This window comes from Oncorhynchus tshawytscha, unplaced genomic scaffold (assembly GCF_018296145.1).
Source record: "Oncorhynchus tshawytscha isolate Ot180627B unplaced genomic scaffold, Otsh_v2.0 Un_contig_6717_pilon_pilon, whole genome shotgun sequence".
Lineage (NCBI taxonomy): Eukaryota > Metazoa > Chordata > Actinopteri > Salmoniformes > Salmonidae > Oncorhynchus > Oncorhynchus tshawytscha.
Window position 1 is genome coordinate 42,223 of NW_024609590.1, and position 12,581 is coordinate 54,803.

The following is a 12,581-nucleotide window of genomic DNA, read 5'->3' on the forward strand; positions in this document are numbered from 1 at the left end:
TTCTGCTCTTTTGCACACCAGTATCTCTACTTGCACATCATCTGCTCATTTATCACTCGTGTTAATCTGCTAAATTGTAATTATTTGCTCCTATGACCTATTTATTGCCTACCACCTCATGCCTTTTGCACACACTGTATATAGACTTTCTTTTTTTCTACTGTGTCATTGACTTGTTTATTGTTTACTCCATGTGTAACTGTTTGTCACACTGCTTTGCTTTATCTTGGCCAGGTCGCAGTTGCAAATGAGAACTTGTTCTCAACTAGCCTACCTGGTTAAATAAAGGTGAAATTAAAAATAGAAATATTGCCCTGCCTTTGGGCTTGCCATGAGCATTTCTAATCAATCAAATCAAACTCAGGGGTATGTTGATTGCTGCTTTGCGCCGGGGGAATCTTTTTGAAAGTGCCTTCTAAATGCAATGTCCCATTCACTTCTATTGGGCGTCAGCTAGTGGTGGCTTAAGTTATGTGACGTTTTGAAGTGGCTGTTTAAAGGGAACTGAACCATGCATTACTGTTTCTCCTGGCCCAAAGACTTGACAGAGTGAGGAGCCTAACAATAAGTTGTGTAAAATCCTAAACTATCACTTTAAACACTCAGCCTTACTGTACTTATGATTTTCTTCAACCTTTATAACAGTTGCTCATTGTCAGCATTACATTCTGTGTTCCCTATTCGGGGAGACGTTTATACAGATGTGCACAATTTACTGTAATGTCATTATACTGATACCAAAACCATTATGTTCTATTGTATGATTACACCTCTGATGATGATGGGATCGTTCAAATACATATTTATGATCCAAGATTTTCTTTAAGGTCAACATAGTTGGATTTTATTTGTATTTTTTACTGAAGGTAATTTGAAAGTAACAAATTGTGCACACTGCTGTTTTTAAATGCACTTTTGTGACAACCTGATGTATGTACAGTTATCTAATTAATATTTTTGCTTATGTAGATGTGAATTGGCCCCTCGCGATATTAAGACTGGCCGATACACAAACATTCCCTTCAGATAAACGTGACTGTTCTTTTTTTAATGATGGTTCCCTTAAACTAGGGATCTTTTTTGCCAACTGTCCAGCCATAATGAAATGCTACATTTGATCAGGTAACAATGTGAATGTCTTTTCAAAGCTTGCTGTCTCATCCTCTATCACAGACCTTTTAGAAGATCCTGAATGTCCTCTTATTTACTCTACTTTGTTTATGTATAGATGGCAATAATGTTTAGATGATTGAATCTATTTTAGAGGACTCCAAGAAATTCTGTGCAATGTTTAACTGACTGCTTTTAGTGTCAACTGTGGTCCTTAATGTGTTAAATATATATTTTGTATTGTCAACCAGTTGTTGAGTGACACAAATGTTTCTAACCTTTTGAATAAAATCTTGCTCTTTTCTGATTTGATTCTAAAATGGAATATATTTGTTTTCCTCAATCTACACACAATAGCCCATAACAAGGAGAACATGTTTTCAGAAATTGTATCTAATTAATAAAACATACCTTATTTACATAAGTAAACGACTACCGCCCCGTAGCACTCACTTCTGTCATCATGAAGTGCTTTGAGAGACTAGTCAAGGACCATATCACCTCCACCCTACCTGACACCCTAGACCCACTCCAATTTGCTTACCGCCCAACTAGGTCCACAGACAATGCTATCTCAACCACGCTGCACACTGCCCTAACCCATCTGGACAAGAGGAATACCTACGTGAGAATGCTGTTCATCGACTACAGCTCGGCATTCAACACCATAGTACCCTCCAAGCTCGTCATCAAGGGCCCTCGGGGGCCCTCGGAGTGTGGTGTCAGGAAAATAACCTCACACTCAACGTCAACAAAACTAAGGAGATGATTGTGGACTTCAGGAAACAGGGAACACCCCCCTATCCACATCGATGGAACAGTAGTGGAGAGGGTAGCAAGTTTTAAGTTCCTCGGCATACACATCACAGACAAACTGAATTGGTCCACTCACACAGACAGCATCGTGAAGAAGGCGCAGCAGCGCCTCTTCAACCTCAGGAGGCTGAAGAAATTCGGCTTGTCACCAAAAGCACACAAACTTCTACAGATGCACAATCGAGAGCATCCTGGCGGGCTGTATCACCGCCTGGTACGGCAACTGCTCCACCCACAACCGTAAGGCTCTCCAGAGGGTAGTGAGGTCTGCACAACGCATCACCGGGGGCAAACTACCTTCCCTCCAGGACACCTACACCACCCGATGTTACAGGAAGGCCATAAAGATCATCAAGGACAACAACCACCCGAGCCACTGCCTGTTCACCCCGCTATCATCCAGAAGGCGAGGTCAGTACAGGTGCATCAAAGCTGGGACCGAGAGACTGAAAAACAGCTTCTATCTCAAGGCCATCAGACTGTTAAACAGCCACCACTAACATTGAGTGGCTGCTGCCAACACACTGACACTGACTCAACTCCAGCCACTTTAATAATGGGAATTGATGGGAATGATGTAAAATATATCACTAGCCACTTTAAACAATGCTACCTAATATAATGTTACATACCCTACATTATTCATCTCATATGCATACGTATATACTGTACTCTATATCATCTACTGCATCCTTATGTAATACATGTATCACTAGCCACTTTAACTATGCCACTTTGTTTACATACTCATCTCATATGTATATACTGTACTCGATACCATCTACTGTATCTTGCCTATGCTGCTCTGTACCATCACTCATTCATATATCTTTATGTACATATTCTTTATCCCTTTACACTGTGTATAAGACAGTAGTTTTGGAATTGTTAGATTACTTGTTGGTTATTACTGCATTGTCGGAACTAGAAGCACAAGCATTTCGCTACACTCGCATTAACATCTGCTAACCATGTGTATGTGACAAATAAAATTTGATTTGATTTGATTTAAGTATTCAGACTCGAAATTAAGCTCCTGCATCCTGTTTCCATTGATCCTCCTTGATTGTTTCTAAATCTTGATTGGATTCCACATGATTTGGAAAGCTAAACAAGGTCCCACAGTTGACAGTGCATGTCAGAGGTAAAAAACCAAGCCATGAGATCGAAGGAATTGTCCGTAGAGCTCCGAGACAGGATTGTGGCGAGGCACAGACCTGGGGAAAGGTATTGAAACATTTCTGCAGCATTGAAGTTCCCCAAGAATACAGTTGCCTCCATCATTTTTATGATTTTATTTAAATTTTACCTTTATTTTACTAGGCAAGTCAGTTAAGAACAGATTCTTATTTTCAATGATGGCCTAGGAACAGTGGGTTAACTGCCTGTTCAGGGGCAGAACAACAGATTTGTACCTTGTTAGCTCAGGGATTTGAACTTGCAACCTTTCGGTTACTAGTCCAACGCTCTAACCACTAGGCTACCCTGCCGCCCATGCTAAAATGGAAGAAGTTTGGAATGACCAAGACTCTTCCTAAGCTGGCCATCCGGTCAAACTGAGCAATCGGGAGAATAACCTTGGTCAGGGAGATGACCAAGATCCTGTTGGTCACTGATGGAGCTCTAGAGTTCCTCTGTGGAGATAGGAGAACCTTCTAGAAGGACAACAATCTATGCAGCACTCCACCAATCAGGTCTTTATGGTGGAGTGGCCAGACGGAAGCCACTCTTCAGTAAAAGGCACATGACAGCCCACTTGGAGTTTGCCAAAAGGCAGCTAAAGGACTGACCATGAGAAACAAGATTCTCTGGTCTGATGAAACCAAGATTGAACTCTGGCCTGAATGCCAATTGTCCCGTCTGGAGGAAAACTGGCACCATTCATACGGTGAAGCATGGTCTGAATACTTATGTAAATGTGATATTTACTTCTTCTTTATATATATATATATATGTGTGCACACGTGCCAAAATGTAAACAAATTAATTTGCTTTGTAATTAAATAGTATTGTGTGTAGACTGATGAAGAAAAATATAATTTAATCAATTTTAGAATAAGCTGTAACGTAACAATGCGGGAAAAAGTCAAGCGGTCTGAATACATTCCGAATATACTACATACAGTATAACAGCAGGTTGTTGCGTTTCAGATTTAAAAAATATATTTCTAGTTGCAGATTTATGGTTAAACCAGTACTGTTTTGATAATTGGTCCTTGGATGGAATGGTAGATATGACGTAAATGATTTAAGATCAGATGTCTAAAATGATCTTGTTCAATACATTTCTATCTCTAACACCCTGAACATACTGGTCATGCAATCAACACTGGAATAACACAATAAATACAAAGATGTGAAACCAATCTGGACACATGTAGATCCCATCGTCCACCTACTTCGATGTATGGAGTGGCAGAAGTTTAACCCCGTGTGTCACAGGAGACTTATAAAACACCAGAAATGTTACTTTTACTCTCAGCATCTTTACATTTTATTCCTGTTTGTCCTCCTATACTCACTCTTGGTCCTCTAGATGACAGGCTTCAACCAAATTTTTCCAGAAACCTCATTTTGTCAGGATCTACAGTGTAAGAGGACAGCTATTTTTTTAATCTTCATGAAATGCGCAATAAACACCAATAACCGATTTACAGACCGTGAGTTGCACCACATAAGTATTAAAAAAATGCATTTCAGAAAGCTGATTCAATGTGAAAATTAGAATTATTGGGTGCAAATCATTTCTTAGCAGGTCGTCAACAGCAGAAGACACAGAGAGCAGACCCCAGCACAGAGAACATGGGGGCTATGATCAAGGTGATAAACCATGACAACTTCATCCCAACAACAGTAGTAGAGAGCTGATCTGAAATGACAGAATGACAGAATGCCTTCTTGGTGTGGGAATATAAAGATTTAATCAGATTTTATTATATTTATCACAATTGAAAAACAATTCTAAACATACTGTATTGAAAACAATCAAGAAATGTATCAAGTGCACGTGAGTACATAAATATTATATTTGTTTCTTCCTACTATGTTTTGGTATAGATTTATAATTTAAATCCATATCCTGAATTGACTGAGATTAAACATTGACCAGGTGGATATCTTTAGAACACTCCCCATGCAAAACCTCAGTTATGCAGTCATAATGCAGAGTTTACTCACCACCACTGATAAGGGAGAGCTTGGTCCCACTTCCGATCTCAAATATGTTAGCCCTCTGCTCAACACAGTAGTACAGACCCACGTCACTCTCTGAAATGTTCAGTATGCTCAGATTGCTTCGGAACAGGCCTGTGTCATACACTGACTCGAAACGACCATCAAACTTTTTGTTGAGGCTCAGGGGTGTATTTGTCTTTATAGTGATGGCTACTGAAAGAGTGGCATCAGGACGAAGAACAAACCACATGACCTCGTACTCCAGGGTAATGTCACAGCCAAGGGTGACTGTGTCCCCTGGTTCCACTAGAATCTCATTTTGACCTGCTCCAAAAGCCTCACAGAACATGGAACCTTTCATAAAAACAAAGACCATATTATTAACTGAGGCTATTTAAATAAAATGTTCATAACACATTTACATTTTTTAAACCAAATTAACAGAGAGTACTTAAACCTAATGAAATATAAACAATGTATCTCCCAAGTGGATAAAATACATTTCTACTTACAGCATAGAATTGTTAGAGCTGTTCTCTTGTTCATTGTTTCCTGTCAGTTACTGAAAGAAGGATGTGAATGCCACAGGTACAGGAAACAAAGAGGGCCACCGAGAGCCAGTCAAGGAAAGGTTTAAACTGTATCAGAATGGTTTTTTAACTGCTCTCAAGTGTGCAAGATTCCTCCATTCATTTTTTTTTTGCAAGTACGCTGTGATAGTTGAAGTTGAACTATCCTTTCAATTTGAGTCAAAATGTGTAGGAAAAGTACATCTAAGCCCAGTTCTGAGAAATACATTCTAAATGTGCTCTTCTGATTGGATGCCAGGGGATGAACCTTTTCGGAAGTGGTTATTGTGCTCCACCACACCCCCAACACACTTTCATTTCATGTTTAAGTCAGAGTTAAAGCTTTTCTGTAAGTGGGGACTGGGAGGCTGTTCCTGTTACAACGCATGATGAGGACCATGATGATTCTCATCATCAAAAGTGAGTATTGTCTATGAAAATCAAATAATGAATATATTAGACAAATAGTTTGACCATTTAGAATAAAAGCACTTTATGTACAGTTGAAGACAGAAGTTTACATACACTTAGGTTGGAGTCATTAAAACTCATTTTTCAACCACTCCACAAATTTATTGTTAACAAACTATAGTTTTGGCAAGTCGGTTAGGACATCTACTTTGTGCATGACAAAGGTAATTTTTCCAACAATTGTTTACATACAGATTACTTCACTTATAATTGACTGTATTACAATTCCAGTGGGTCAGAAGTTTACATACACTAAGTGACTGTGCCTTTAAACAGCTCGGAAAATTCCAGAAAATGTCATGGCTTTAGAAGCTTGTGATAGGCTAATTTACATCATTTGAGTCAATTGGAGGTGTACCTGTGGATGTTTTTCAAGGCCTACCTTCAAACTCAGTGCCTCTTTGCCTGATATCATGGGAAAATCACAAGAAATCAGCCAAGACCTCAGAAAAAAAATGATAGACCTTTACAAGTCTGGTTCATCCTTGGGAGCAATTTCCAAACGCCTGAAGGTACCACGTTCATCTGTACAAACAATAGTATGCAAGTATAAACACCATGGGACCACACAGCCGTCATACCGCTCAGGAAGGAGATGCGCTCTGTCTCCTAGAGATGAACGCACTTTAGTGCGAAAAGTGCAAATCGATCCTAGAACAACAGCAAAGGGCCTTGTGAAGATGCTGGAGGAAACAGGTACAAAAGTATCTATATCCACAGTAAAATGAGTCTTATATCGACATAACCTGAAAGGCTGCTCAGCAAGGAAGAAGCCACTGCTCCAAAACTGCCATAAAAAAGCCAGACTACGGTTTGCAACTGCACATGGGGACAAAGATTGTACTTTTTAGAGAAATTACCTCTAGTTTGATGAAACAAAAATAGAACTGTTTGGCCATAATGACCATCGTTATGTTTGGAGGAAAAGGGGGAGGTTTGCAAGCCGAAGAACACCATTCCAACTGTGAAGCACGGGGGTGGCAGCATCATGTTGTGGGGGTGCTTGCTGCAGGAGGGACTGGTGCTCTTCACAAAATAGGTGGCATCATGAAGAAGGGGAATTATGTGGATATATTGAAGCAACATCTCAAGACATCAGTCAGGAAGTTAAAGCTTGGTCGCAAATGGGTCTTCCAAATGGACAATGACCCCAAGCATGCTTCCAAAGTTGTGGCAAAATGGCTTAAGGACAACAAAGTCATGGTATTGGAGTGGCCATCACAAAGCCCTGACATCAATCCTACAGAAAAATTGTGGGCAGAACTGAAAAAGCGTGTGCGAGCAAGGAGGCCTACAAACGTGACTCAGTTACACCAGCTCTGTCAGGAGGAATGGGTCAAAATACACCCAACTTATTGTGGGAAGCTTGTGGAAGGCTACCCAAAACGTTTGACCCAAGTTAAACATTTTAAAGGCAATGCTACCAAATACTAATTGAGTGTATATACACTTCTGACCCACTGGGAATGTGATGAAAGAAATAAAAGCTGAAATAAATCATACTCTCTACTATTATTCTGACATTTCACATTCTTAAAATAAAGTGGTGATCCTAACTGACCTAAGACAGGGTCTTTTTATTAGGATTAAATGTCAGGAATGGTGAAAAACTGAGTTTAAATGTATTTGGCTAAGGTGTATGTAAATTCTGACTTTAACTCTATTTAGTTTCACCATTTGGAAAAATCTGTAACACTTTACATTACAGTGTCATTATTACTGTGTAATTATACCTGTACGTGCAGATGAACAAGTATTGTAATTAGTCATTGTTACATTGTACTTACACTAACTTACAGCAGTAACCTACCCTAGGTACAATGTAATGATTGTAATGAGTGATTGCAATACTTAAATTGTACTTACAGGACTAATTACACAGTAATAAGAGCACTGTAATGTTATCAAAAAATCACACCGTAAATATTTGTTAACAAAGACCTACATACACTACAGAGAGGAAGCTAGCCTAACATGGGGAATACAATGGAAAACCCTGCTCTCTCTCTCGCTCTCTCTCTCTATATATATATACAATATATATATACAGGTCTGGAAAAAATTAAGAGACCACTGCAAAATGATCAGTTTCTCTGGTTTTACTATTTATAGGTATGTGTTTGGGTAAAATGACATTTTTTGTTTTATTCTATAAACTACTTACAACATTTCTCCCAAATTCCAAATCTAAATATTGTCATTTAGTGCATTTATTTGCAGACAATGACAACTTGTCAAAATAACAAAAGATATGCAGTGTTGTCAGACTTCGAATAATGCAAAGAAAATAAGTTCAAATTTATTTTTAAACAACACAACAACACTTCTTGGCATGCCCTCCACCAGTCTTTCACATTGATGTTGGGTAACTTAATGCCACTCCTGGCGCAAAAGTTCAAGCAGCTCGGCTTTTTTTGATGGCATGTGACCATCCATCTCCCTCTTGATCACATTCCAGAGGTTTTCAATGGGGTTCAGGTTTGGAGATTGGGCTGGCCATGACAGGGTCTTGATCTGGTGGTCCTCCATCCACACCGTGATTGACCTGGCAGTGTGGCATGGAGCATTGTCCTGCTGGAAAAACCAATCCGCAGAGTTGGGGAACATTGTCAGAGCAGAAGGAAGCAAGTTTTCTTCCAGGACAACCTTGTACGTGGCTTGATGCATGTGTCCTTCACAAAGACAAATATGTCTGATTCCAGCCTTGCGGAAGCACCCCCAGATCATCACCGATCCTCCACTAAATTTCACAGTGGGTGAGAGACCAAGAGAGGCCTACAAGTCATAGTGTATCGAGGGTTTTTTCTTTATTTTTTACTATTTTCTACATTGTAATATAATAGTGAAAAATATGAAATAACACATTGAGAATAATTTCGTAACCAAAAAAGTGTTAAACAAATAAAAAAATATTTAATATTGAATATTTTCTTCAAATAGCCACCCTTTGCTTGATGACAGCTCCACTCTTGGCATTCTCTCAACCAGTTTGATGAGGTAGTCACCTGGAATGCATTTCATTTAACAGGTGTGCCTTGTTAAAAGTTCATTTGTGGAATTTCTTTCCTTCTTATAGAGCATTTGAGCCAATCAGTTGTGTTGTGACAAGGTAGGGGTGGTATATAGAAGATAACCCTATTTGGTAAAAGACAAGTCCATATTATGGCAAGAACAGCTCAAATAAGCAAAGAGAAACGACAGTCCATCATTACTTTAAGACATGAAAGTCAGTCAATACAAGAACTTTGAAAGTACCATCGCAAAAACCATCAAGCGCTACGATGAAACTGGCTCTCAAGAGGACTGCCACAGGAAAGGAAGACCCAGAGTTACCTCTGCTGCAGAGGATAAGTTCATTAGAGTTAACTGCACCTTAGATTGCAGCCCAAATAAATGCTTCACAGAGTTCAACTAACAGACACATCTCAACATCAACTGTTCAGAGGAGACTGCGTGAATCAAATCAAATCAAATCAAATTTATTTATATAGCCCTTCGTACATCAGCTGATATCTCAAAGTGCTGTACAGAAACCCAGCCTAAAACCCCAAACAGCAAGCAATGCAGGTGTAGAAGCACGGGATCAGGACTTCATGGTCAAATTGCTACAAATAAACCACTACTAAAGGACACCAAGAAGAGGCTTGCTTGGGCCAAGAAACACAGGTAATGGACATTAGGCCAGTGGAAATCTGTTCTTTGGTCTGATGAGTCCAAAGTTTAGGTTTTTGGTTCCAATCGCTGTGTCTTTGTGAAAAGCAGAGTAGGTGAACGGATGAGCTCAGCGTGTGTGGTTCCCACCATGAAGCATCGAGGAGGAGGTGTGATGGTGTGGGGGTGCTTTGCTGGTGACACTGTCTGTGATTTATTTAGAATTCAATGCAAACTTAACCAGCATGGCTACCACAGCATTCTGCAGCGATATGCCATCCCATCTGGTTTGCGCTTAGTGGAACTATCATTTGTTCTTCAACAGGACAATGACCCAATATACACCTCCAGTCTGTGTAAGGACTATTTGTCCAAGAAGGAGAGCAATCGAGTGCTGCATCAGATGACATGGCCTCCACAATCCCCCAACCTCAACCCAATTGAGATGGTTTGGGATGATTTGGACCGCAGAGTGAAGGAAAAGCAGCCAACAAGTGCTCAGCATATGTGGGAACTCCTTCAAGACTGTTGGAAAACTATTCCTCGTGAAGCTGTTTGAGAGAATGCCAAGAGTGTGCAAAGCTGTCAAGGCAAAGAGTCACTACTTTGAAGAATATATTTTCATTTGTTTAACACTTTTTTGATTACTACACGATTCCATATTTGTTATTTCATAGTTTTGATGTCTTTACTGTTATTCTACAATGTATAAAATAGTATAAAATAAAGAAAAAGTAAAGAGCCACATAAAAATGTTTTCAGTGTTTGGTCAATTATGTAATAACATTCCCTATAAAGCAGACATGTCCCATGCTAACACACGCTCTTCCTTTTCCAGGTGCTTTGATCTGGGTGCTGGCCACAGCTGATGTGACTGTCCAACAGGTGACACTTGGAGGCACCATCAATCTAGAATGTGATATCACGGTGAAATACGACATCATATGGTTTGTTCTGCGTCCCAATACCACACTGTCGCAGGCCACCTTTACCTTTGTAAAACAGGATAAGAATCTAAGATCCACGGCCCAATTTGGAAGCCGCTTTGTGCCTGTATATAACAAAGCAGTGCCAACTGTTGACCTGACCATATTGAACCTAACAGACAGTGACCTGGGCCTGTATTACTGTGGCATGTGGAGAGATAATGTATTTGAGATTGGGAATGGGACTCAGCTCACCTTTACAGGTGAGTAGTTTCCACATCACCATCTGGTTCTTTCTCATGTAAAACGTATGAAATGTTAGAATAGTGTTTGTTTTAGTGTGATCTGATAAGAGTTCCCATGATTATGTGATGTATTTTGTCCAACGTTGTGATTCACAGTAGGGAGCTGGTAAGGACCTATAGTGTCTTCAGAAAGTATTCATACCCCTAGACTTATTCCACATTTTGTTGTGTTACAGCCTGAATTCAAAATGGATTAAATTGATTTTCTTTCTCACCCATCTACAAACAATACCCCATAATGACAAAGTGAAAACATGTTTTTAGATTTAAAAAAATGAAATACAGACATATCTATTTTACATAAGTATTCACACCCCCGAGTCAATACATGTTAGAATCACCTTTGGAAGCGATTACAGCTATGTCTTTCTGGGTAAATCTCTAAGAGCTTTCCACACCTGGATTGTGCAACATTTGCCCATTATTATTTTATTAGTAGACAAACCTTTTCAGGTCTTGCCATAGATTTTCAAGTAGATTTAAGTCAAAACTGTATCTTTGCCACTCAAGAACATGCACTGTCTCCTTGGTAAGAAACTCCCGTGTAGATGTGGCCTTGTCTTTTAGGTTATTGTCCTACTGAAAGGTGATTTAATTTTCCTCTAGGATTTTTCCTGTGCTTAGCTCCATTCTGTTTCTTTTTATCCTGAATAACTCTCCAATCCTTAACGATTACAAGCATACTCATGACATGATGCAGCCACCATTATGCTTGAAAATATGAAGAGTGTGTAACGGTTTTCTTGACTTGAAGGAGAGGCGGACCAAAGCGCAGCGTGGTTATTTTGATTCATGTTTAATAAAGCACTGCACATGAACAAACAACAAACAACAAAAACATGAAAACCCAAAACAGTCCTATCTGGTGCAAACACAGAGACAGGAACAATCACCCACAACAGACCTAAAGAATATGGCTGCCTAAATATGGTTCCCAATCAGAGACAACGATAAACACCTGCCTCTGATTGAGAACCACTCTAGGCAACCATAGACTTACCTAGAGTACTACTCTAACCACAATCCCATTACTACAAACAACCCCAGACAAAACAAACCACATAAATCCCCATGTCACACCCTGGCCTCACCAAAATACTAACGAAAACACAGAATACTAAGGCCAGGGCGTGACAGAGTGGTAGTCAGTAATGTGTTGTAAAGGATTTGCCCCAAACTTAACACTTTGTATTCAGGACAAAAAGTGAATTGCTTTGCCACATTTTTTGCAGTATTACTTTAGTAACTTGTTGAAAACAAGATGCGTATTTTGGAATATTTTTATTCTGTTCTTTTCTTTTCACTCAGTCAATGAGGTTAATATTGTGAAGTAACTACAATGTTGTTGATCCATCCTCAGTTTTCTCCTTTCACAGCCATGAAACACTGTAACTGTTTTAAAGTCACTATTGGCCTCATGGTGAAATCTCTGAGTGGTTTCCTTCCTCTCCAGCAACTGAGTTAGGACGAATGCCTGTATCTTTATAGTGACTGGGTGTATCGTTACACCAACTAAATAGTAATTAATAACTTGACCATGCTCAAAGAGATATTCAATG

The 12,581-nt window shown here is 39.5% G+C and overlaps 1 gene segment (V, D, J or C); it reads right to left on the reverse strand.

Moving 5' to 3' along the window:
- Window positions 1-3,832: 3,832 nt before the first annotated feature.
- LOC112263869 lies at window positions 3,833-5,953 on the reverse strand. The segment is given in 3 exon segments: window positions 3,833-4,795; window positions 5,104-5,454; window positions 5,613-5,953. Coding segments are annotated over 3 exon segments (495 nt in total).
- Between the last annotated feature and the right edge of the window lie 6,628 nt (window positions 5,954-12,581).